At 43.2% G+C, this 27,399-nt stretch overlaps 2 protein-coding genes and 1 non-coding gene across 10 annotated transcripts in view; 2 read left to right on the top strand and 1 right to left on the bottom strand.

The window, feature by feature from the left end:
• The window catches only part of TPD52L1 (TPD52 like 1), an 88,635-nt gene that overhangs the window by 21,080 nt on the left and 40,156 nt on the right, over positions 1-27,399 (top strand). Inside the window, exon 2 of one of the 8 annotated variants that reach the window (XM_066373315.1) lies at positions 9,916-10,109. The exons of 6 other annotated variants lie outside the window; for them this stretch is intronic. Coding sequence is in view for 1 of the 2 variants with exons in the window: in XM_066373311.1 (XP_066229408.1) it covers positions 18,721-18,730 (10 nt within the window). In the remaining variant the exon portion in view is untranslated. Of the gene's footprint in view, positions 1-9,915; positions 10,110-18,617; positions 18,731-27,399 lie in introns of those variants that run through there. One more of the 8 variants, XM_066373311.1, reaches the window with a different exon arrangement.
• TRNAG-GCC (transfer RNA glycine (anticodon GCC)) lies at positions 14,993-15,068 on the bottom strand. The gene has a single exon. It is a non-coding gene; the product is annotated as a tRNA-Gly (tRNA).
• LOC136397070 (large ribosomal subunit protein eL15) lies at positions 26,589-27,139 on the top strand. Its single transcript, XM_066371677.1, has one exon. The coding sequence runs from the start codon at positions 26,589-26,591 to the stop codon at positions 27,096-27,098; it is 510 nt and encodes a 169-aa protein (XP_066227774.1). The 3' UTR covers positions 27,099-27,139.

Here is a 27,399-nt window from a genome sequence, read left to right as displayed (position 1 = left end):
GTAGTGACCTGTAATTTGAAAAAGTCACTGCATCAAAGGACTCCTATCAAAGCTGTACACACGGCATTCCCCAGTCCGAAGACTTCCACGGGGCTGGAGAGGCAGTTCCTCGGAGGTCAAACCCAGACCTCGGCATGTTGTTTCTTTTAGTCCATGCCAGTGAGGCCAGCTTATATGGAAGACATACTGGCAGCAGGTTCCGTTTTACATCTACCTTAAGCACTGTGATACTTTTAGAAAATTAGCTTAAACTGGGAGCAAATACATTTTGACTGCTGGGGTTGATGCCTTAAGTAATGATTTTTCTCCAGCAGTTGGGACTGTCATAAGAAGGCTGATCATGTTGGTATAAACAGAAGACCTCAGTTGATTTCACCTCTTCCTAAGCATTCTTACATTGTCTTTTCCACTTAGACTTAAAATTGTATACTCGGCCCTGGCCGGTTGGCTCTGTGTTAGAGCGTCAGCCTGTTGTGCAGGAGTCCCGGGTTCAATTCCCGGCCAGGGCACACAGGAGAGGCGCCCATCTGCTTCTCCACCCCTCCCCCTCTCCTTCCTCTCTGTCTCTCTCTTCCCCTCCCGCAGCAGCCGAGGCTCCACTGGAGCAAAGTTTGCCCGGGTGCTGAGGATGGCTCTGTGACCTCTGCCTCAGGTGCTAGAATGGCTCTGATTATGGCAGAGGGATGCCCCAAGATGGGCAGAGCATCGCCCCCTGGTGGGCATGCCGAGTGGATCCCGGTCGGGCCATGCGGGAGTCTGTCTGACTGCCTCCCCATTTCCAGCTTTGGGGGAAAAAAAAAAAAAAAAAAAAAAAAAAAAAAAAAAAATATATATATATATATATATATATATAAAGAAGAATTCCCATACCAAACTAAAGAATAATTAATTAATTTATCTATAATACTATAATTATCCCATTTGGGCAAACTGCTAAATTAATTTTCCTTAAGACCAGGAAGACCAGTTGTGTGTTTTGTTCTAAATGCAGGATTTGTGGGGGTGGTAAGCATAGCGGCTGCTGATGTGTAGGCTTTTAAAGTGGAAGTGTTTGAAAACCTGCCTTATAGTTTGACCACAAAGAAAAATAATGTGTGCTATGTCTAACTGGATTTGGGAGCAAAGAATTTCAAAGAGAAGGCAGAAAATGGACTCTGCCTATAGCATCCTTTGTAGTTTACCTAATTTAAGATGTGTATTAAAAAACATTTTATATTCTTCCTTAGGGAAGAAAGGCTATTACATCCTGCCATTAACTTTATTTTTTAATCTAACTTCCCCCCCTGGTGATTAACACTGATGCCTTTGATGTGGGCGTTGTCAAAGATAGTTCATCACATGGGGAAGGAGCCAAGCGGGAGGACTGGCAAGCTCTCTCTCTTCTTGGTACTTTTCCATAAGACTCTTCACCAACCTCATGGTTATTTCCTTTTTACTCTGAAGTAGTTCCAAATCTGATCATGTAGGAACTTGATTTTATTTCCTTACTACATGAGTATTTGAAATAAAGGGAGACTTTTTTTTTCCAGGTATGTAATAAGCAGCACAGAGAAAAGAATGTAAAGTAAAAGCAACAGTAACAATAACTTAGAGTCGAAAAAACACCTAACAAGAAGGGCAGGCTGAGATGTAGAAAATCACATTATAAGTACTCTTAAAATTCACCTTTTTGTTTTCCTTCCCAAACCAAAACTCTCTGCCATCATTCATTACAGTATTGGGAGTTAGGATGGAAAGGAAGTATAGGTAGAGCTTTCTGCTCTTAAGACTTTTGCCCCTTCTTTCTGTGGCTGAAAACAACCTCAAAGTGATCAGGAATGCCAGGGTGGAAGTAGTTCCCGTAAACCACAGTGACCATGATGTGAACTATTTCCATCCGCTGTGACTTTGTGACTGTCAGAATTGAAATGTCTTTCTTAGTTTGTAAGACTGTCAAAAAATAAAACAGCAAAGTTGTAACGAGTCCCAAATGAAGCAGACTCCGACCTCCGGTGCTCCATTTTCAGAATAAGTCCTAGGCTGTTCTTTCTGAAAACAGTAGTTACGTAGAAGGCCTGTTGCTGGTGACAGGAAATCAGTGAGATTAAGGACCATCAATGTACATTATCATGCTGTAGAATTTTTAAGAAGTACTCAATGTATTTCCTTTTGCTATACCAAGGAAATAAGGTGGAATCCTCCACCCTTTTTGTCTCATCTCCACTCTTCCATTTGACTACAGGCATTTGTAGTATAGTGTATGCTGTTAAACGGAATCGTAATTCAGCTGACTTCCAAAGTATAACTTTTTCTTTTATTTTTTAAACTTATTTATTTATTTTAGTGCACGTGTGTGCGCACAAGGCGGGGGGGGGGGGAAAGACAGGGACAGGCAGACAGGAAGGGAGAGAGATGAGAAGAATCAGCTCATAGTTGTGGCACCTTAGTTGTTCATTGATTGCTTTCTCATATGTGCCTTGACTGGGGGGCTCCAGCCGAGCCAGGGACCCCTTTCTCAAGCCAGTGACCTTGGGCTCAAGCCAGCGACTGTGGAGTCATGTCTATGATCCCACACTCAAGTCTATTCAACGTGGCGGTCCTGCACTCAAGCTGCTGAGCCCGTGCTCAAGCTGGATGAGCCCATGCTCAAGCCGGTGACCTCAAGGTTTTGAACCTGGGTCCTCAACATCCCAGGCTGGCACTCTATCCCCTGTGTCATTGCCTAATAGGGCTACTAACATTTTTTTTTAAATTAAATAATTCTTCACTGAACTTGGGGTTTTATTTTGTTCTTGGTGTGTGTATGTATTTGGTTATTTTGTTCAAATGATATTTTCTTTTTAAATTAACTGAGAGGCAGGGAGGCAGAAACAGACTGCAACATGTGCCCTGACTGGGAACCACCCGGCAAGCCCTCTACCAGGCAATGCTCTGCCCATCTGAGCCACTGCTCCATTGCTCAGCAAACTGAGCTATTCCAGCACCTGAAGCAAGGTCATGGAGCCATCCTCAGTGCCCGGGGCCAAATTGCTCAAACCATGTGAACCATGGCTGTGGGAGGGGAAGAAAGAGAGAGAGAGAGATGGGGGAGTGGGGTAAAGAAGCAGATAGTCGCTACTCTTGTGTGCCCTGACCAGGAATCGAACCCAGGTCTTCTACACGCCAGGCCGATGCTCTACCACTGAGCCAACCAGCCAGGGCTGATGATATTTTCTTCATTTCTTTATTTCAATAATATTTCTAGCCTTACTTCCTAGTGGACGACTTTGCAGAGGAACACATTGTCCTTGGACACTTGCTTCTCACCCATTGTCCACTTGCTTGATGTGTTTCTGTAAACACAGGCGGCAGCTTTTCCACACTTCTCTTCTAAATGAAGAAGAGAGAGACCAAATGTCCTTTGCTAGATTCGGTGAAAATACAGATTTAATTAACAGCCTACCCACTGTTGGATATCACTGTTGCCGCATCGTAGGTGCCTGACAGCAGCAGTGTTCTCCATTTGTTTGGCTAGTCTCACATGTTGTTTTTCAACATAGAGAAACAGAGTGCAGCCACTCTGAATATTCAGCTATTCTGACTAAAGACCAAACATACTCTGAGTGTCTCTCTCTCCCTGTCACCTGAGGAGAGAGAGAGAGCTCTGAGAAAAAGAAGAAATTAACAACACGGGACATTTCATAGTCCTTGGTGGTCTTCAGATAGCTCTGATTTTACTCTTATTCTGTTCACTGGACAACAACATACCTTGTCATGATGAACTGTTATTTTTTTTTAAGTAAATTCAAGAAAAATCTAAAAAGAACCACCCTATGCACAGTGTAATAGCATGTGGACCTGAAATTCTAAGGCAGACGCAAAGTAAAATCATAAAAGATTTGAAAAAAAGTTATCAATAAAGGACCCGACATAGCTACAACTTTCCTGATGGCTTCTGTAATGTACTGACAGAGGAGAAACCTGTGTCCTGTCAACATTGTTCCCCCAGGGCCTCCGTTGTATGAGAATATTGGGGGCAACTGAGGATGGCTTTGATCCAAGTGGAACTTTTTGTTTTCCTGATGAACCTGTCTAGCACTCAGGACACCAACCATTTAGCTCTGGGCATATGACTGTCACCCAATCATATTGACACACCCTTGCTCCATAAAGTTCTTTGGCTTCATTTATAGAAGTCAAACTGTGTTTCTGCATCCAAAAATGGACTTGGCTGGTAACTTGAATAGTAGTCTGATAAGAGGAAGAGAGATGGACATGTAGATGTGATGTGACCCCATTCAAATTTGGTCCCTTTAAGGGGAAAAAACCTGCTGTGACATCACCCAGTCACCAGGGGACGTGCTGTTGCCAGAGAGCTCTTGTTTCATCTGCTGGTCTGCTGGGGGGGTGGGGGGGCGGGGGAGTGAGGACGACAACAAAGAAAGGCCTAGGTTAGTGCGGCAGCACCTGACAGTGAGTTCTCCTGCCTCCCCGCTTCATTTCTAAGGAAATAGCATTGATTTCACCCCCGCATCCACCACTGCTTTGTTAGCTTGCTGAGTCCACTTCTCTGAGCATTAATTAAGGGCTCAGAGAGAAAAGAAAATATTAGCTGTGGTTGCAAACACCATCCAAGCACTTTGTCACACAGTTTGCTTCCCTGAGGGATCCTGCATCCGCACTGACCCCTGAGCCCGGCAGGGCTGGCCTCCCTCATGCCGTGTACCTGACTCCGACACACACCTGGCTGATGAAGCCAGGCCCACCTGTGGCCACTACAGTGGGACTGGGTCCTTACCAAGAGCCCCAAGGTTTCTTGAAAGACTTTATTAGCCTCTATGCCCTCCTTGGTAAGGATTTAGTTACAAGAGCTCTGCCCGGCTGGTTGTTTTGAGTAATCATCACTGCCATCTCTGCATTATCCCGATGTGTGAGACATTGTCCCCAAGAGTTTGCATAATTTAATCTCAATCCTTCAGACAACGGTTGGAAATAGTTACTATTGCTTTTTCTATTTACAGATGGAGAAAGGTGAAACTTAGAGGAGCTAAGTGAGATGGCCAAGATGATTTAGATAATAATTGTGTTGCTGGGACTAGACTCAGGCCCCTCTTACCCCAAAGGCCATATTCTCAGACGATTCTGTGGTTCTTAGTGGACGGGGTGGAGCGTGGCAGAGGACTTAGGGAATTTTTTTTGACTGCTGTGTTTTTATTCCCCTTTTTCATTTCCCTCCTCCCCTCCTTTTCCCTTCCTGGCTGGGCGGGGTTGGGGGATAGCCTGTCCTCACCCCTGAAGGTCATCGCTACACTGAGTCACTGTTTCTGAGGGGGTGTGCCGGAGCCCTCAGGAGTGCTTTGATAGAAAAATAGCTGAGGAGCAGTGGGCTGAAGGAAACATAGCTGAGAAGCAGTGGGCTGCAGGAGGGCTGAAAAACCGCCAAGCGATTTTTCTGTGACTTCCTGTGTATGGAGTTTTCTCTTTGGTGGCATGGTGTCATTAGTTGGTCTACACAATTGCTAACTGCTGAGGAAGGCTGCAGAACAGCTTCTATTATATATAGAAGTTATATATATTATATACATGTATTATATACATATCCGCACAAGTATGTAAAGACAAGAAATGTACATAAAATGTGTATATATATATATATATATATATATATATGGAAAACATGCATAAGCAAAACACATATACATGGGCAGTACACACGTATGTGAGAATAGACCGTAGGCATGTCCATGGTGCAACAGCCTTCCTGAGCCTCACAGAGAGCGCTGGGGGTTTGCTGGAGATCAAGGCTGTGCCAGGCCTTCAAGGTGCTCACAACCCCAAGGGCTTTTGTTTTTCTGGAGGATAACATGGAGAGTTCAATGTGTATAGATCAGGTTTTTTTCAGATTGCCATGATTTAGATAGCCAGAGAATTCTGTGACAACGTTTTCTGAAAAGTGAAACAAGAAACAAACAAACAGCTAACACAAGGCCTCATGCCCTTCAGTCCCTGCGAGCTGACCGGGCCCACCTTTGGATGTCAAGCTGATTTACTCAATGACATTCTAGGATTAAGTGTGACTTGTTAGTTACCCTTGGCAACTTCTAGTTTAAAATCAATTAGAAACGGCAGTTGACTGCCTGGAAAGATCTGGCAGAAACACCAACTCTACATTCTCAGCATTTCTGACCTTTTCGTTCAAAGCTGTTTAAAGCCCCTGCAGTCGTCCCTGAAGCACACTATTGCATCAGAGAAGGAGTGTTTGCTTCCTTAAGAACGTCTCTTAGCCTGTCAGTCCTCTGCTCCCGACCCACGCTTCCCCACTGCCTCCATTCTCCTTCCCACCTCCTTTCCAGTTCGAGGCCGGCCCCCAAAGCCTCACCCCAGAGAATTGGGCAACTCTTTGTTCTTTTTGCTGTACCTGAACTTCCCTGGTTCTGATACTTTACCAATGATCTTTCCTACAAGATCTCCACCCCTCTGTCAAACATCTCTTATTTTATAAGTCCAAAATCAAACAACGTTTATCTCTATGAAGATCTTCAAGATTTGCTATTGCCATTAAACTTTTCTAATTTGTACTAATAGTACGTGGTTTAGACCTTGAATACAGCGTTTAATATGATACATTCTTTCTTGATTTGTGGTTAGAACTTCTACTCTGATCTTTGAGAGTAAGAAATATGTCCTGCATTTTTGTATCACCCTTCAACTAGAGAAAGATTTTGTATGAAATGTGTAACTTTGAAACAATTTAAGTAAACGTTAGGTCTATGGGAAAGGCACTAGCATAGAATTCTTTGATAATACTGGGCAAACAGCATTGTCACCTGGAGTGGCTCTTGTCAACATCAAAAGCATCTTTTGGATCCTTCGATGTAGGAGACAGGTTTTAGCCTAGAGCTTTTGAACTAGCTGTTACCTTTCCTTGGAAATCTCTTTTCTTTTGGAGCTTGACACAGCAACTCCTTCTTGAGGCTAGCACACCTGACCCATCTTAGAGAGTCTTTCTCTGAACCCTCGAAGTATTGGAGCCGCGTGTCCGGTCCCTCTGTCTTGTGTCCTGCTGTGCCGGGGCACCGCCACAGCCAGATAGTGTTGGCTTGTCTGCTCAGCTCATCTCTTAAGCTTCATGAGAGCAGAGGCCCTGACTGTTCTAAGAATCATTGTATTCCCAGACCTGCAACAAATCCTCCAATAGCTGGGTCCCAACAGAAAGCACTGTTGATATCTGCTGATATTGTGACAAGAATGGCTGTGACACTGGAAGCTGTCCCTCCTAGCGAGATAGTGGCACAAGTCTGCTAATGGCGAGTGCAGGCATGGGGCAGAAGAAGCAGATGTCACTATCACTATGGGGTTGCTGATCTTTCTTGGGCAGGCTGGTGACAGTGGTATGGAAGGGTCGACCTCTTTTTGTTTCTGTGAGGCAATGGGCTTAGGCCTGGTCACACTGGTATCCCTGACTCAGGCTATTATTGTCTTGGGTGTCGCCAGGAAACACTGGACGGCTTCCCACCCTGCGATGGACCCTGTGTCTGCTTCCCAATCTAATAAATGAAAGTGAAATAGATATAATTTTATATCTGTATATAAATTTTATATATGTATATAAATAGACATAAGTTTTATATATGTATATAGATAGTATATATGTATATAAATAGATATAATTATATATATATGATATAAATGGCTCACAGTGGTGTCAGTTACACCATATTATATTATTTAAAATCAGTGGTTTTCAATATTAGCTGCCCATCAGTGTCACCTGGTCACCTGTGAGGCTTAAAAAAAACACAAACATGTGAGGTTGACCTCAAAGCTTCCAACTCAGCTAGCCTGGAACAATGCTCTTAAACTTAACTCTGTGACTCATCAAAGGGTCAGGGAAACAAGGAAAGAAGCTTCCAGGGCTTCCAGAATTGTGGTTGTTTATAAGACTTCTTATATTCTATTTTAAATCCTCATCTGATATCCTTAATCCTTGTGACTGTCACAGAGAGGTAATAATAAGATTAGACATGAGCTTAGATTAGCCACAAAACCTCTGGGGATATTCCAGAGTTTTAATTAGTGTTTCTGTCATGTGAGAACTTAATTTCAGTTTTAATGTATAAACAAGTTCTAGTGTGTTGCCCTACATAGAAAGGAAGCATAAATAATTATGAACCCGCCTTCTGTCTCAGTGCATGACCAACAATCACTAAATTATTTTTAAGAAACCTACTACATACTAAATGGCTAGCTTATATAAAGTACATGATAGTAAATAAATTGGAATAAATACTTATTTTATCATATATATATATATATATCTTTGGTGATTATCCAATTTCACTTAAATCGTACCACAGATTTCCATGAAAATTGAACTTTCTTTTTTCCCTCATATTTGTGTATTTGATCAGCTTTTTTTCTTAAAGTCTCACCTCCCTCATCACCATGATATCTAAACAGATTTCTAAGTATGACATGCTGTCCCCCTCACTAGGTATGAGGCACAGAGGTGAGAATGAATGAGAACCCTACTCAGAGCCACTTACCCAGGTACTGGCAGACCCAGCATTAGAATTCATCCCACTGGATGTCAAAGCTATAGTCCTATTTCGAAATCATTAGACAGGAAAACAAAAAACAACAACCTTTAAACTATACTGCTCACAAAAATTAGGGGATATTTTATAGCTTCATATTCGTTTTGAAATATCTCCTAATATTTGTGAGCAGTATTCCTCAGAGATATCTGGCTGAGCCTGTGCTTTTCATCAGCATAATCATGTGCTGAGCCTCCCCACGGGGATCTCCAGAAAGGATTTCTCAACCTTTTTCTAGACCGTGAGGAGCTCATTTAAATTTAGCATATGAAAATATTTCCTAACACGAACTCCAGATCAGGCTTGCTGCAATGTTTCATCCTTCTTACTGCTGCTGAGGGAGGGGCTGGTGCCCTTCCTAATAACACACCCTCCCGATGTGAAGTCCTTCAATATGTCCCTTTCCAGAATCAGTCTGTTTTTAACGTATTACCTCTTTGACCTTCCAAACCCTGGAATCATTTCCGTTTTTCATCTTGGTAGATCTGTAGATCTGTTCCCTTTATAATCTCTAATCAAATTGATCTAAACCATAGGTGTCCACCAATCAATCTCGTTCCATCTGGAGCTGGTACAAATCAAGTTCACAGGCTCAGAAATGCAAGAAATGTAACTTTCCCTCTTTTCTTTTCTTTTTTTTTCTTTTTTTTTTTTTTTTTTTGTATTTTTTTGAAGCTGGAAATGGGGAGAGACAGTCAGACAGACTCCTGCATGTGCCCGACCGGGATCCACCCGGCACGCCCACCAGGGGCGAAGCTCTGCCCACCAGGGGGCGATGCTCTGCCCCTCCAGGGCATCGCTCTGCCGCGACCAGAGCCACTCTAGCACCTGGGGCAGAGGCCAAGGAGCCATCCCCAGCGCCCGGGCCATCCTTGTTCCAATGGAGCCTCGGCTGGGGGAGGAGAAGAGAGAGAGAGAGAGAAGGAGGAGTGGGGGATGGAGAAACAAATGGGCGCCTCTCCTATGTGCCCTGGCTGGGAATCGAACCCGGGTCTCCCGCACGCCAGGCAGACGCTCTACCGCTGAGCCAACCGGCCAGGGCCACTTTCCCTCTTTTCTGACAGCTCGTTTTCATGTCCATTTTGAGTTCTTTTCTACCAGGGAGAATTTTAGAGAAACCTTAGTCGCCGAGAGCAGGAGACACTCCCCTCTTACTCCCTATGAGGCCCCAAGTCAAGACTTTCTCAAGTGGAAAAGTATAAGGTTCAGAATTCTCAAGAGGCGGAGTGGTTGAAAGGATTCTTTTTAAAAAGCGAAGTAGAATATAATTAAAGTACTAATCAAGTGAAATAAAGTACAAGCAAGTGAAAACTTGCTATTTTTTAAAATAACATCTAATTTCATATTTTCTTGACATTAGGTCACACTTCAGGGACAAGAGTGCCTCTCACATAAGATGGACCCCAAAAGATCAAAGCCACTCGCCAACTTGCTTGCTCTTCCTTTCATTTAAGTGCTTAAGATTCAGAGGAGCGGCGAGAACTAAGCAAGCACAAGTGTACCTATTAGAAGTGGAAGAATCCAAAGGGAGTTGAAGCTCACTAAACCTCAGAGGTGAGGGGTTGCATCATCTATTTTCAAAGGGTTTTTAAAAAGACATTGGAATGTCCAGGACCTAAAACAGCAGAGTCATTAGTGACTCCAGAGAAAGGGAAATAAAAGGAGGTAGAGACGTGGCAACAGGGTGTGGTGAACAGCAGCTCACTTTCGGAGTCCACATATGGACGGCTGGGCCAGCGCCTCTGGTCAAGGCGATCAGTTAACCTGGGGGCCTCTGAGTGAGGCTGAGGCTCCAATGAAAGAGGCAGAGGCTAGACGGTCAGCACTGTCAGAGCCCTCCCAGGAGCTAGAACTATATACCCTGGGCTTCGAGTTAAGACCCTGGCTCTCGGACTACTTGAGTGTGATCTTGAACTCTGGCTCTCTGAGTGGAGGAGCCCAAGGTCTCTCTGCCTTCAGGGATAGATCTGTGGGTCATTTCCAGGGGATCCTGGTTAGAGCAGGGGCAACTCAGAAGGCTCTCAGCCACCGTGAGGCTCTTCCAGTGCTTTAAAGCCGGTAGGCAATTTGAGTCTTCTGTACCTGCTGTGTTCCCAGCTGCCTTGGGGAGTATTTAACACCTCTACTGGCAGGGTGAAGTGATTCTTCACCTATTCATGGGAGCTGGGAAAATTACGAAGTTCCCCTCCTTTACTTTCTGTCTCTATGTTCTTGCAGTGGCTGCTCCAATTGTATCCTTAACACCCGTGCTTCGATGCATGGGGAAGGAGAATCTGTTTACAAACACATGACCAGGTTCCAAACTGGGAGGTCCAGGGACACACTGAGGTGACAGATCACCTGAATATAGAAAAGCAAGGGAACCCCGATTGCCACTTTCTCTTTGTGAACACCAACTTTCTCATCTATAAAGTAGGAAGAATGATACCTTTCTGTAGGAATTAATGCGCATAAAACTCCTGGCCTAGTGCCTGACGCATTGTGAACACAGGTGTCAGCTTGTACCAGAGCCTAATTGTGGCTGTGGCGCTCTCTCTACCAGAGCAGAGCTTTATCAATGGTTCTCAACTGGGCATCGTTTTTTGTCCTATAGGTAACATTGGACAATGTTTGGAAACATTTTTAATAGTCACACTGGAAGTCAGGGTACAAATGGCATGTTGCCTTTAGAGGCCATGTGTACTACTAAACATCCTGCAATGCAAGAACACTACAGAGAATCCTCAAAATGTCAATGGGCTGCGAGACCCATGCAGCTAAAGAGTCATATCGTAAAGGACAAGGCTGGTTTTCCTTCAGGCTGAGGAAGAAGAATGTGTTAAACCTTGTTAACATACTAATATTGCTGACCTCACATGGCACCAAAGGAGACAAAGAGCCCCTAGAATCTGGACACGGCTATGAAACTAACTCCAGTTCTGGTGAAAGAGGACTTTTCCTTGATTATAAAAAGAAACTAAAGGATTTTAAAATTTTAAATAAGAAGTTCTAACTATTGCACTGTGGATTATAGGATCTAAGACTGGATTTTGCTGATTTTTAATCTTTACCGATAATGCTGCCTAAAAATTTTTTTATAGATTTGTATGACTTATTAAATAATTGCTGATATTTGCGTGACACCAAGAAAAGGTCACTTGTTAAATTCTGCATATAGAGTATTATTTCAAGTCAAATGAAACTCTAAAGGAATAAAAGGATATTTAAGTTTATCTTGTCTTAAATATAGTTGAGTACTGATATCACAAAATATTGGAAGTCAGATGATGATAACGTTTTTTAAATGACAATGCATACAAACACTTTGGAGTCACAGGGCAGTTTTTAAAGCTCGGATTCTACTACATTTCCACATTGTTCCATTGTTAAGTGAAGTCTCCCTGTAGGTGGGTCACCAGACAGCTGGCTGGGCAGGGTTCCCTGGGACAAATGAGAGAGCCAGCAGTCACTGCTGTGTTCTACTGTTGCTAGTCTGTGTTCAACTTCTGACACTTTTTAAAAAGGAAAATACAATTTTATTTTATTTTATTTATTTATCTACTTATTTTTTTCTGTGAGAGGAGGGAATGCAGAGGCAGACTCCTGCATGCACCTCGACTGAGATCCACCCAGAAAGTCCACTAGGGGGTGATGCTCTGCCCATCTGGGGTGTTGCTCCATTGCTCAGCAAATGAGCTCTTCTTTGTGCCTGAGGCGAAGGCCATGGAGCCATCTTCAGGGCCCAAGGCCAAGTCATTCCAATTGAGCCATGGCTGCAGGAGAGGAAGAAAGAGAGTGAGAAAGAGAGAGAGACAGAGAGAGAGAGAGAGAAGTGAGAGGGGGAGGGGTGGAGAAGCAAATGGGCACTTCTCTTGTCTTGTGTGCCCTGACCGGGAATTGAACCTGGGACTTCCACACGCTAGGCTGAGGCTCTACAACTGAACCGGCCAGGTTCAGAACATACATTTTTAAAACCTATGATTACTGTCTACGGCCATACCATCCTGAACGCGCCCGATCTCGTCTGATCTCGGAAGCTAAGCAGGGTCGGGCCTGGTTAGTACTTGGATGGGAAACCTATGTTTACTATTAAACCCCTTCTTTCCATCATCTCATTTGCAGATTTGGATTTTTTTAGTTTTATTTACTAACAAGGAAGGATTTTAAAAGAGAACTTGGGCCTCTTCCTGCTTCTATGTTTAGCATGCCATAAATTTTATCAATAAATTATCAAGGTAGTTTGATCTTTTATTTAAAAACAAATGATTCTTTATTTCAGTCATTAGTTAAAAAGGTTTTGAAAATTGACTAGCAACAGATTTAAGTATATATTTTCTTGGAAAAAAATTTTCATCCAAAATATTAGGAATATTTTTAGAATATAGAGACAAATTTGTACACAATTTCTCAATAATTTGACTTAATTTTTAAATGTGGTTCTGCAAATGTGGGACACTCCAGTAGCTGCTGGTGACTTCTTATTACAGGTTCGTAGATGGCCATCTTTGTGCTGTGTCTTCCAATGTTGAAAGGGGTACAAGTGTTCTCTGGGGCTTCTTTTAATAAATTTTTTCTTTATTTTTTATTTATTCATTTTAGAGAGGAGAGGGAGAGACAGAGAGAGAGGAGAGACAAAAAGAAAGAAGGGGGGAGGAGCTGGAAGCATCAACTCCCATATGTGCCTTGACCAGACAAGCCCAGGGTTTCGAACCGGCGACCTTAGCATTTCCAGGTCGACACTTTATCCACTGCGCCACCACAGGTCAGGCGGGGGCTTCTTTTATAAGGGCACTAATCCCATTCATGACAGCTACAGCCTCATGACCTAATCACCTACCAAAGACCCCACCTCCTAATAGCAACACATTGAGGATTATGATTGTAACATAGGAATGTAGGGGTGGGGTCACAAAGATTCAGTCCTTTGCACATGCTTATTGTAACCAGCAAGTATTACGGAAGTATGCCAAATGGAATTAACCTTCTTTTCTTTATCCGGTCTCACCCTTTTTCAGTAACCAGCGTTTACAATTGGGTATGTATCTTTCCTCACTTTTCTCAGTGCTCGTACAAACACATGGACATTCCCATTCACATATTAGATATTTTTGTTAGGCAGAGTACTGTGTATTGGTCATCAATCCCAAGAGAGCAGAACACTGTGTATCAGTCCCAAGGGAGGAATCCAAACACTGCTGTCTGTTGCATCTTGGTATTAGAGTCACAAAGGAAAACACAGTCAAATCCTGGATGGAACAGCCCTTTACTTACATAGAGAAAGAACAGAGCAAGATCGACTTCAATAGTGTGCATCAGTCTCTGGTGGCCATCAAGTCTCCCCTACTTTACTTGCAGCTGATGGGGCAGTTGGCCAGTGTACACGCCTCTCCTTTCTACCACTATCAACAGTTAAGGGAAGGACTTCAGCCCTTCTCCAAGTCTATCTGGGGATGTGCCTGAGGGTATTGGAACCCCATACTTATGCAGAACAAAAGAGCCCATACTGAGCCTGAGACAGGGAAATTCCCTCGGAAGGTGGTAAGCTGGGCACAGGCTGTAAGGCTCTGTATCTCTGTAGGAAATGTTACATTCCAAAGAGCCCTTCTCATTTGGTGAAGTGGGGGTCCAAAGGCTGCATGCACGAGGCTTCCTCTCCCAACAATTTCTATAACTCTCCCTAAATGTATTGTGTGCAAACACTATTCAGCAACTTGTTTTTCACATTTGACATATATACAATGACCATACCCTCTGGTCATTTTTTTTTTTCTGAAGCTGGAAACAGGGAGGCAGACAGACTCCCGCATGCGCCCGACCGAGATCCACCCGGCACGCCCACCAGGGGGCGATGCTCTGCCCATCCATGGTGTCACTCTGTCACGACCAGAGCCACTCTAGCGCCTGGGGCAGAGGCCAAGGAGCCATCCCCAGCGCCCGGGCCATCTTTGCTCCAATGGAGCCTCGGCTGGCTGCGGGAGGGGAAAAGAGAGACAGAGAGGAAGGAGAGGGGTAGGGGTGGAGAAGCAGATGGGCGCCTCTCCTGTGTGCCCTGGCCGGGAATCAAACCCGGGACTTTCACATGCCAGGCCGATGCTCTACCACTGAGCCAACTGGCCAGTGCCCAACCATACTTCTTTTTTTTTTTTTTTTTGCATTTTTCTGAAGCTGGAAACAGGGAGAGACAGTCAGACAGACTCCCGCATGCGCCCGACCGGGATCCACCCGGCACGCCCACCAGGGGCGACGCTCTGCCCACCAGGGGGCGATGCTCTGCCCATCCTGGGCGTCGCCATATTGCGACCAGAGCCACTCCAGCGCCTGAGGCAGAGGCCACAGAGCCATCCCCAGCGCCCGGGCCATCTCTGCTCCAATGGAGCCTCGGCTGCGGGAGGGGAAGAGAGAGACAGAGAGGAAAGCGCGGCGGAGGGGTGGAGAAGCAAATGGGCGCTTCTCCTGTGTGCCCTGGCCGGGAATCGAACCCGGGACTTCCGCACGGCAGGCCGACGCTCTACCACTGAGCCAACTGGCCAGGGCCTGGTCATTATTTTTAATAACTGAAATATAGTACAGTGGGTACTGAACAAGCACTGAACTTGTTTCATTTGCTCCCCTACTGATGGGCATCCAGGTTTTGATAGTTTTCTACCACTGCCAAAAATCCTACAGTAAATATATACAACTTATCTCCTTAGGTTGTATTCTTTTATTCTATATGATTGATTCTCAAGCGTGGGATGACCAGCTCAGTCTCTAGATCGACTCATTGTCCAGAAGCCAGCAATACTTTAAAGAACCTATTTCTCTACAATATTGCTAACACTGGCTATCATCCAACTTCTACATTTTTGTTTCTTTCTTAGATGAAAAAATGGTATATATCTTTGTGATTTTAATTTGTATTTCCTTTATTACTAGTAGGTTGTCTTTTCAAGTTTTATTTGTTTTTTGCATTTTCTTGTGTATGATTTATCTTAAACTTCTCTAATTCTCGCATATTTTATTTTTGCTGAACATGTAACAATTCAGAAACACACATTTTCTCCTGGACATTGTCAATACCAGTTATGTGAAATACTAAAGATCTGATAAGCGGAACTGGAGAATACGAATGTGACTGAACTGATTCCTTAAAGTAAAGGGAAGATTGTTTATACCTCTCCTCAACGCTCTTTAAAGGATCAGGCCTCTGAGTCTGGCGGCAGTACCAAAAAGATGTTATGTAAGAACTTGAAAACTTTAACGAGTTCAGGCCTGCCTGAAGAAGTCTTTTGTACTATCTACCCTGTTCTTTAAATATGCCTTGGAGGTATTTTGTCCTGCTTCAAGTTCATAGTGGATGTCTTCTATTGCAAAAAGAATGGCTTTATGATTTTCCTGACTTGCCCTAAGGGATGGGCCAGCATTTTATAAAGCCCAAGAAATGACTGAGGATGGGAACAGAGTCTGTCCAGTAGAGCTGACTGCAGACACAGCTCTGTCTATCTCACTCCCTCGGGGTGATGGAGGAGGTAGAAACTGGTCCGAGTTCTGGGCTGTAGCTTGGGTATCTCAGGACAGCTCACCAAATGAACGAATGCAAAATCTAGTTCTCAAATCTATTTCTGTGTTTAAGAAAGAGAAGGGGGGAGGAGAGAAACAGAAGGGATTACTTTTGGTTTAAAACAGTGTTACCTTTTGTTAATAAATTTGAACTTATTAATTTGGAGTTTTCTTAGTAATATAAATGAGACTGTCTCCCTTCTTGCTAAACACAAAAAAATCTAAGGCTAGATGTTAAATTCTGTGGTTTATCTTTTATCATATTTGGCTTCTTTTTCCAAGTTCCAGGAGAGCTAAATTTGAATATATGTGGGGGTGTGTGACATGAGGGGGGGGGGTGCAGGAAAAGCAATGCGTTAAGGGTTAAAATAGTCTACCTATTTTTGGTTTGTCTGTACACATTCCTGTAATAGTTTTATTTTTTCTCATGCTATGTGGGTGTTTATTCAGAAAAGGAAATTCCTCGAGTCCATCCACCAGGAACATGAACTATTTTTGGTTTTTCATAACTATTTGTTTGGGGGGGGTTATTCACAAATTTGTGGCTGCCATGTTTTTATGTCTTTGTTCTTACGTTGTTTTGATCTGAGTGGCTGTTTTTTTTATCCAATGTGCATCTATTTTGTATGTGTGTCAAACTGTACCTTTTAAGAATTGCAGATAGTGATTTGAAATGGAAAGAATATACCAGATACCTAAAATCTTCTATTTCAAGTGGAGGAGATTTGTGGTAAATATTTTACATCTTTCCATTCAAAATTGACCTCTGTGGTTTTGAGTGTAGTCACTGAAATGCTCATAATTAGCAGAAGCCATTGGTGAAGATAAAGTCATGTGACCTCTGGTACAGAATAAAAGCTCAGGTCTGAGCAGCTAATTGTTTGGTTGTGATTGAAGTGGGTCCCACGGCCGTGACGCTCGGAAGCAGCCCCTGGAGGAACACGTTTACCACATTATCTGTAAGGAACTTAAGCTTCTCTATTTCTGGCTTTCATTCCAAAAAACCTACGTCTTCTATACTTGTTCCCTTGCCCTACTTTTAAAACAATTAAAAAAAATTTTCTGCAGTATTAACAGTTAACTAAAGTTTTCCTTTATTGATGATACATTCTAAACAACATGATTTAACATGGAGGTTGGACAGTGTAGTACAGCTCTGTCCTGGTGACATGAAGAGACACCTTTCTATTAAAGAGCCCCAGGTGTACATTAGTTTTCAACTTATCAGGATGTTGCATGAGATCCTGCTGTAGCTGTCTTTTATTATCAAAAGCAATTAACATTCTAGGGCCACCCTTCATGTCATGAAGATCCTAATTCATCTTAACCTTTCTTACTTTACTTACTTGTAGCCTTTCCAAGAAAATAGAGGCTTAGTATTTGTTTTATCTGAGAATGTAAAGATTGAGTGAAAGTAGCCCCTGGCTTACTATAGTCCTTGAAGGGACCAGATGCAGCAACACTAAAGAAGTGCTGTGACCAGTATAGCTGATATACTGATGTGTGCTGATTTTCTCTTCTCTGTCACATATTATTTGCTGTTTTTTTCAATGGCCATTGCATGGGTTTAAGTCTTAGTTATTTTATCTTCAATACTTCAAAATGGAGATGCTCCATTGACTGAGTATATAATATTTATAAGCATTTAAATATTACATATGTAAGGTCATGATAACTAATTAAATTATTCCCAACTTATTTATTGAGCAACTAGTATTAGAATTGAATAAAACACCTTATAATCTAAAGCAGTGGTTCCCAACCTTTTTTGGGCCACAGACCAGTTTAATGTCAGAAAATATTTTCTCGGATTGGCCTTTAGGGTGGGACGAATAAATGTATCATGTGACCTAGACAAGCATGAAGAGTGAGTCTTAGACAGATGTAACAGAGGGAATCTGGTCATTTTTAAAAAATAAAACATTGTTCAGACTTAAATATAAATAAAACGGAAATAATGTAAGTTATTTATTCTTTCTCTGTGGACTGGTACCAAATGGCCCATGGACCGGTACCGGTCCATGGCTTGGGGTTTGGGGACCACTGATCTAAAGGATAAAGACAATGAATCATGCAGTTAAAATGCAATATAAGGTCTATAGTAATCTTGAAGTCATCTGACACCCTTTAGTCTTCCCAGTGCTTACCAATAATCTTTTTGCTCTTCATTTGGTTGCTCAGGTAGATTTTATTCTGAGGATGCAAAAAGCATAGAATATGTTATAATATATTTGGTCTCCTTGGCAAGTCAGTCTCCCAGGAGATTTGTTAGTAGAAACTGTCCTCTAAGAACAAATCACTGCAGTATGAACAGGTGAAATAACATTTCTGGACCTAACAAACCGCAGAAGATGATATGAACTGAAGTTTCATGTATGATAGCTTAGAATATAATCTCTCACCAATATGCAACCAACCCGGGGAAGCCAGCCTGAATGGCCAGCTGGTCTCACACAGTAATCAAAGCTGTATATTAATGCAATGGCAGTGTCTATAGTTAGCCCTGTAAATTGATGTCATGAAGCAAGCCACTCCCATAGCCCTGAGCAGTGCCACCGAAGCGTTCAGACAAGCAGGTCTTAGCCATCGCCCTAAATTCCTACAGCTGTCAAAGCCTTCAGGAGCACCCTAGAGCCATGGGTTGGGCATGAAAGCAGGTAAGTCTTGGGTACTTGGGGCCTATTCAGGCTCTCTAGGATTATTATTTCTGGGGCTGAATAAGAGTTCTGGTCAGACCTTAGCCACAGAAATGGTAATTTAGGTTTTTGTGCATCCCTAATTGATTTGATCTTTCTAATGGCCACATGGTACATGTTTTAACTATTGGGTACCATATATGTTCTGCTATCTATAGTATTCTAGTGAATATTGGTGACTTCAGCAATGCACAATGAACTTAAGAATTTAGCAAATCTAAATTCTTATCTTGGAGTCAGAAGACAGTCACTTTGTTCATATGTATGAATGAGATGTATTTGTTGATCTCTATCTCATAGCATGTCACTTCCTTCATTAGCCAAAAGTTGGGTTTGAGCCACTCACAAATTTTTCTGTAGACATTAAAGTAGATTTTAATTGGCATATATTTGGATTGTCACCTAAACAGCATAACTTTTTTTAAAAAGCTGAAATGTGGATTATAAGATTTTAGTTATTTAATTATAAAAAATTAATCTAACCTACTACAACCTCAGAAGCAGCTTCTGATGAAATACTTAGTAAAAGGTGTAAAGTTTTTCTTTATTCACCTGATTAGTACACACTCAAGTTGAGTATTACAGATATGAGTTCTTTTTTTAGCTGCATATTTAAATGAAACCAAAGCTTTAGAAAACAATGCTATTAATAGTGGTGACTGGTGACTCATGTATTCATGTTTTAAGAAGGACAAGAAACTTCTACAGGAGAGTGTCTGAAATTTTTTTTCATAAAATTATTTAACTATAATTGCAATAATTTATAGTATTTGCCTTAATGCAATTTATAATGCAAGTCATCATGTAGCTCATACTATATATAGTATTTAGGAATAATATATAGTAATATGGATAGAAAGCAAAAAAGTCAACACTCTAGATCAATTTAAGGCACACAACATGTTACTTATTATTCTAGTATTGTTGGCAACTTGGTAGGATTCTTAGAAGGGAGACTGGGGAGAAAGAGGTGAGAGGCTTTGGGGCGTGATGAAAGGGTACAAAAGCGTGGGATTGAATAGACCGTGACTGAGGAACACTGCATACGGCAGCCTGGCTAGTTTCAAGGCTCAGTGGGAAAATCCTAGGCAGGCTAACTGGAATCATCGCTTGAATGCTTATATAATGATTTAGACTGGGCCTGACCAGGTGGTGGCGCAGTGGAAAGAGCGTCGGACTGGGATGCTGAGGACCCAGGTTCAAGACCCTGAGGTCGCCAGCTTGAGCGTGGGCTCATCTGGTTTGAGCAAAGCTCACCAGTTTGGACCCAAGGTCGCTGGCTCGAGTAAGAGGTTACTCGGTCAGCTGTAGCCCCACAGTCAAGGCACATATGAGAAAGCAATCAATGATCAACTAAGGTGTCACAACGAAAAACTGATGATTGATGCTTCTTATCTCTCTCTCTGTTCCTGCCTGTCTGTTCCTGTCTATCCCTCTCTCTGACTCTCTCTCTGTCTCTGTAAAAAAAAAAAAAAAAAAAAAAAAAAGGCTGGAAGCAATTCCATCCATTGAATGTTTTTGAACTGAGTTTTGACATGATGAAAGTAATGTGTTCAAAATATTGATGTGAGTGTTGTTAGGCTGGGTGGTGGGGAGATTGGAATCAACGAGACAAAATTTAGCTAAGATTTCAGTATGAGTGTGTAATGATAAAATCTAGACTACTGGCATACCAATGAAAATGAAAAGGGGTAGATAGGTTAGACAAATATAACAGATAATGAAGAAATATGGAGAGGGCATCAAGAAGACTTGATAGTTTGATTTTCTATCCTAAGGGATTAACTCATCAAACATTAGTTGAGCAATTCCTATTTGAGGGGGTTTAGGGATGTGAGCCGATCCTGAACTCTTTAGGATGCTCAACAGTGGAGAGGCTACAGATCTTAAAGTTACAGATCTTGACCCTCAGTAAGCCTCAGTCTTGCTAAGGAGAGGGTTTTCTGGGGTGGGATAAAGAGACATTTTAGTTCCTGTTCAATCTCCGCAGGAGAATTGTGGTCACGTTGAAAAAACATGATCTCTGAAATGTAATAGACTTAACATTCAGCGCTTAAATCCATCACTTACTAACCATGTGAGGTTGGGTAAGTTATTTTATATTTTGAGCTATTGTTTCTTCATTTGAAAAATGAGAAACCACCTATAGAAGATGACTCTTAAAAAAAAAAAAAAAGAAGATGACTCTTTGTGGATCTCTTGCATTTTTTTCCCATTTTGCATGCAGAGACACTGACAGCCTTTTTTCTGGACGATCCTTTCAAAGATGTTTATAGGGCCTGACCAGGCTATGGCACAGTGGATAGAGCATCCGACTGGGATGCGGAGGACCCAGGTTCGAGACCCCAAGCTCGCCAGCTTGAGCACAGGCTCATCTGGTTTGAGCAAAACTCACCAGCTTGAGCCCAAGGTCGCTGGCTCAAGCAAGGGGTGACTCAGTCTGCTGTAGCCCCCCGGTCAAGGCACATATGAGAAAGCAATCAATGAACAACTAAGGTGTCCCAACAAAAAACTAATGATTGATGCTTCTCATCTCTCTTCATTCCTGTCTGTCTGTCCCTATCTATCCCTCTCTCTGACTCTGTCTCTGAAAAACAAACAAACAAACAAACAGAAAAAGGTGTTTATAGGGAACAGCCTTGGAAAATAGTGTCAATCTCTGGAGAAGAAGTTAGGTTTGCTTACTGTCCAGTACAATAATGATGATGTCTCCCCCCAGGATAAAGGTCAGGCAGTTGTGCTTCCTACCTATTAAAAGCAGTCAGATGCCCTGAGCGTGGGTTTCTTCAGCTGTGATGAATCCCACTGTGTGAGCATATCCCATCTAGATCCCTTCATGTTACCCTTCCACGGAGCTTAGTGGCAAAGGGAACCTGAATGTGATGTGATGTGATGTGATGTGATGTGATGTGATGTGATGTGATGTGATGTGATGTGATGTGCATGCTGCTAGCTGTGCCAAGAGTCTTGGGTCTTCTGGCAGCAAGCACGAAACTGTGGCAGACTAACTTGTTGCTCGCAAGCTGGGTAACATCTGAAATCCTTTATCGTGAGGCCACCTGCCTAATGTGTTTCTGGGAAGAAACATTATGAAATCAGTTGGATACCTTTGATATCATCTGGTTTCAGATGAGGTGAAAAAAAGATGAATGGAGAAATTTGAAAAGAAAAGATCAAGTTACAGTGTGATGTGATCTTATTTATATGGATATATCTAAATATATACATATGTTATGTATATATTAATTTTTAAATATATTTATATAATAGATATTTTAAAGCTACAGTGCCAAAGATTTTAAGATAGCCATTGTTTTATACACCACTATAAGAAAGAAAAATGCTGCCAATTAATTGTAAGACACCATCGGTTGCAAGAGGCATCCCAATTTCAGAGACGTGAAGTGAAAACAAATATGTATGCAATATACAGGAAAAGATCTGGAGAGATGTACATGAAGGTTTTATAATGGTGACCTCTGGGAGCTGGGATTACGATTCGTCTTTAATTATTTCTTATCTGAGTATGCAAATGTCTTCCATTGCTCTTTCTACCTACTTCGCTCTTTACCCCACTCTCAAAGGCTGGAGGTAGGTGACCCTCAGCCCTGTCAGACCCATTTTCAAATCTTCCAGTGTGTCATGCATTAGGGTTCAAGCCTTGGCTCAAGGATACAGGAGCGGTAAGCTCCCACCATTTGTTCTTAGCACTTGAGGCTTCTGCAAAAACACCAGGACAACAGGGAAAAACACATTAAAGCCCTATCAATTTGCATGTATCCGATAATAGACTAGATATAAGTTACTGATAAACAAATGAAAAGCAGTTCAATAATAGAGGTCCATGAGAAATAATATTTAAGTTTTTGTGGTAGGTTTAGTAAATGTGTAGAAAGGATTTTAATAAAGAAATTTGTTTTATATCTTTAATTTCCACCTTCCTGGAATTAACATGTATAAAATATTTGTGCACTTAAAGATAAATCCAGCATTAATGAGATTAGCTCAATAGTTTTCCCCTTGAGGAATAAATGGAGATTGTCTGAAATTTTCTGTTTGCGTGAGGTTATTTTTACGAAGCATCATGAAGAAAATATAATTAGGTAATAAATATTACAACCTTACATTTATTATTTAAAACATGATAAATTTTCATTGAAGCTACTTTATTGCATCCTCTCTTTTATGAAGTCCTGGGATAATTTTGTACTCTTTTTTAAAATGTATGCTTTTCTTTGTTTGGTTATACAGATGGATTTATTTGTTAATTTTTAAATATGGTTCTTTTACACATACATGTAAGATTATTTTGCTATTTAAAAGAAATTCTGTAACTTTCATATATTGTCCCACAGTGAAGAATGTGGCATTCATCTGAAAGCACAGTTTGGAACCACTGTAACTCACAGGTGCCCGCCTGCACTGTTTCAACCATGTGCATGAGGCCATGGCCTAAGCCGCTAGAGTGCTTGACAGGATGCACTAAAAGTGTGTGTGCCAATGGGTGATTTTGTTTCAAAGCGGAAGGAGGCACTTTGATCCAAAAGTCACCTTTTGATTTGTACTTTCCAACCATTTTTTGTTTGCCATTCTTCAAATAGTTATAAGACAGGGAAGAGTATAAGCTTTGAAGTCTGACTGGTCTAAGTCAGAGCCCAACAACTTGTGACTGAGCCGGACCCTGAACCCGGGGCCCACGAGTGGGGGTCCTCGGCCGCGAAGCTGGGACCAGCCCCAGTGACTTCTCAGTTGACTCTGGTTCAGTTTGTTGTGTCATCTAGCTCCGCAGAAAGGACTTAACTGAGTCGTCACTGGCCAATTGTAGGCCTAGCGAAAGCAGGAAAATGGTAGCGTGACAAGTAATCTAAGACAGACCTGCCTTCAAAAACGGTGATAAAAGATGTCACCTGGTCGGTGAAGAAGCACAATTCCTGCATTAGAGTCAGACCTGCGGGTATTTGTCACCTTATCAAAACAGAGCTATATGTTGCATTGCTTGTATATGAAAGCAAAATGGCTGTCTTCAAGCGCGCTTTGCTCCTATTGCGGGACTGCAGAGCTTGTTTACACGAACATCTTTGTGTACGCACATGCGCTCCATTTTCTTTTTTGTATTTTTCTGAATCTGGAAACGGGGAGAGACAGTCAGACAGACTCCCGCATGCGCCCGACCGGGATCCACCTGGCACGCCCACCAGGGGCGACGCTCTGCCCACCAGGGGGCGATGCTCTGCCCACCAGGGGGCGATGCTCTGCCCACCAGGGGGTGATGCTCTGCCCCTCCGGGGGGGTCACTCTGCCGAGACCAGAGCCACTCTAGCGCCTGGGGCAGAGGCAAAGGAGCCATCCCCAGCGCCCGGGCCATCTTTGCTCCAATGGAGCCTTGGCTGCGGGAGGGGAAGAGAGAGACAGAGAGGAAGTGGGGGTGGAGAAGCAAATGGGCGCTTATCCTATGTGCCCTGGCCGGGAATCGAACCCGGGTCCCTCGCACGCCAGGCCGATGCTCTACCGCTGAGCCAACCGGCCAGGGCCACGCTCCATTTTCTTAAAACATGTACCCTATCTGGCTATGGGCCCTTGGGCTTTGCTTAGTGGGGAAAATATAGGTTTAGTCCATTCCAATGCAATAATTTTTAAAACTCCTTCAAATAAGATCTATTTTCTCAGTAAAAGTACCCCCGAGCTCAGACGTCTCCTTTGCCTGCTTCTGCTTTCCCTCGCCCTGGCCAAGGCCGGATCTGGCATATGGAAGCAGGAAGGGCCCCTGTAGCCTTGTATTCTCCGCTGGCTCTTGGGGCAGCTGGGACTGTGAGATCTTTGGATGCTGACATTTCTGTGGACTGGACTCCTGATCTTGTCTTCTTCTGCTGAGTTTGGGCCCAACAGCCCTTCCAAGCTGATTCGGCCTCACTTTGGCTCTCTTTGGTGGGAGAGTTTCTCCACCAGCTCTAATCAGACCTCTGGCCAGGGCCCGTAGCCCCCACATCTGCTGCAGGGTCACCAACCTCCTGAGCACTGTGGGAAGTCCTGGGTCCCATGTAGGTGCACTGGCTACAGAGGTGTCAGGTGGGGAGCTCACACCAGGGACCGGTCTTTGCAACCACTCAGCACCTGCCCGGTTTACAGGCACGTGGCCATGCTCCGGTTGGATGGGGAATAGCCTGAAAAAATATTTTTTTCTAGAATTCAACAAGGAAATTGGGGCAGCCTTCCTGTAGCAGTCAGAGACCAGGACAGAAACAGATGGATGGCATTCTCCAAAGGGGTGCCTGATTCAAGAGAGCTCAATGAAGGGCCTGTTAGAAAGATGGGAGAGTTAAGAGAAACCAGGAGGGGATGTGGAAGCGCCTCAGAACCATAGCAGCAGGAAGTCAGTCCAGACCCCCGGCCAGAGGTGAGAGGGTGGCGTTCTTGAACTTGACAGGAGCTGAGCTATAGAAGAGGGCTTCCTAATAGTTGCTGTGGCCTTTGGAAGTGGAAGGCTGACATCAGTCTCCCAGGGCACAAAGCAGAGTGGAGGCAGGTAGATGGCTGGTCTTCCGAGGCAGACAGAATCTCACAGGTCCCTCTTTTAGGGTCCAGGCCAAAGGGAAGGATTGGACACACACCTCCCAGCCTCTCTCTCCCTTCTCCCTTCTCTCGTCCCACTGTCCCCCAGTGATAGGACAGGAGGCACGTCCATCCTGGGTCAGTGCTGGTGCACTGTGTACCTAAGAAGAACTTCCTTAACTGGGTGTGCTGGGGTTGGCTTTTGGTACACAAAGAGGGAAATCAAGTTCGGACGACATTCCCTTCTAAGAAGACTGCTTATTTTGCAAGGCTGTCTCTCTTCCTGGCAAGTCCAATTTCAAATGCCAAAAAATCTGAATATTAATTTCTTCTTTGTGTTTCTTTCGCTTCTCTGCCCTCCTCAACAGATGGATGTCTCACACCAGCTAGGAAAATACGACATTCTTGGGGAGGCAAAAGAGAGTATAGCTAATTAATATTCTTGAAAACTAATACCCTCAGTTTCGGCAATATGCTGCTTTATAGCTTGTATGGAAATTAAACTGTTCACGTATCTGCTTCAATGTCATTGAAGCAGGACCTCCTCATACCCACCGTAGTGGCCTTTGTTCTGTACCAGCCAAACGGGGCAGGGCTTGAGCATTTGGAAAAGAGAACCAAATTCATGAGTGTGCTGCACCTGCTCATAATGTACGGCACCGGCTAAAAATTGCGCTTCCTGAGCAGTTTCGCCTGTTATTTTTATTAAAAACATGTTTTTAATCTCGTCTAATATCCGCTTCCCTAGTAACTAGGTCATTTCATATTCATTTTGCTGCCATTCTCCTATTATCATCTGCCACTTGGCTTCTCTTACAACTTGCTTTTTTATTTTTCTGGTTCTCATTTACTTTTGCTGGTTAATCACATTTTGAACCAACTCCTTTTTTCACCTGCTCTGATTCTGGAAATTAGCCTTCGACCTCCTGATTTGGTTTCTGCTTCCCTAGCCCAGTGAGTGGAGCCCGTTCCGGTGAGACCAGCGGGCCTTGATTTCACCCTGTTTGTGTGTACACGGCCCCCTGTGCTGAACTGCTTCATTCAGAGAACTCCCCCTGGAAGGGGGTGTCGCAGGGAAGTAGATATGTAAGTAAAAAAGGAAATGGGAAACTGTCATTTAATTTTAAGGATGGGAATGCAGAAAGTAACTGGTCTAATTAGATGTGAACTAGCTAGCAACCAGACCTCCTGACAGATATCCCGAGTGGCCGGTGTCTGGGAGTGGGACTTTGAAAGATTCATAACATCTGAAGAGCAGGACATGTGACAGATGAGAGCTGAAGGCCAGTGCAGAATATCTCACTTTATATGCAGGCTGGGCTACAAGGCCAAGCAAGGTTATGTCATATATCGGATTCGTGTGTGCCGCGATGGCCGCAAACGCCCTGTTCCTAAGGGTGCCACCTATGGCAAGCCTGTCCACCATGGTGTCAACCAGCTCAAGTTCGCTCGGAGCCTCCAGTCTGTTGCCGAGGAGCGAGCTGGACGCCACTGTGGGGCTCTGAGAGTCCTGAATTCTTACTGGGTTGGTGAAGATGCCACATACAGATTATTTGAGGTTATCCTCATTGATCCATTCCCTAAGGCTATCAGGAGGAATCCTGACACCCAGTGGATCACCAGACCTGTCCACAAGCACAGGGAGACGCGAGGGCTGACTTCTGCAGGCCGCAGGAGCCGTGGCCTGGGGAAGGGCCGCAAGTTCCACCACACTATTGGTGGCTCTCGTCGTGCAGCCTGGAGAAGGCGCAATACTCTCCAGCTCCACCGTGACCGCTAATATAAGCCATGTTTGTAAAAATCTTGCCTAATAAACAATTTAGGACAAAAAAAATAATATCTCACTTTATAAAGTTTATGTAATCTTCCCCCTGAAAAGCAGAAGCTTCCTGCTACATGTGGGGGGCTATCTTATCCTAAATTCACTAGGAAGTTTCCCAATTCCTGTATTATTATTTAAGATGGATTTCAAATTTTCTTCCTAGAATGTATGAAGATACAAAAGACATTCGATGTCTTGAAAAACCTAAGTACCTGGAACTATTATTGTCTTTTCTCTCCTGGCACATGTCTGCTCACAC

Source organism: Saccopteryx leptura, chromosome 3 (genome assembly GCF_036850995.1).
Source record: "Saccopteryx leptura isolate mSacLep1 chromosome 3, mSacLep1_pri_phased_curated, whole genome shotgun sequence".
NCBI classification, from domain to species: domain Eukaryota; kingdom Metazoa; phylum Chordata; class Mammalia; order Chiroptera; family Emballonuridae; genus Saccopteryx; species Saccopteryx leptura.
Note: the sequence above shows the minus strand (reverse complement) of the source record. Positions and strands in the feature narration are given on the sequence as shown.

Coding starts and splice junctions, on each gene's coding strand:
- LOC136397070 (XM_066371677.1), top strand. CDS start 26,589: ATGAGAGCTGAAGGCCAGTGCAGAATATCTCACTTTATATGCAGGCTG.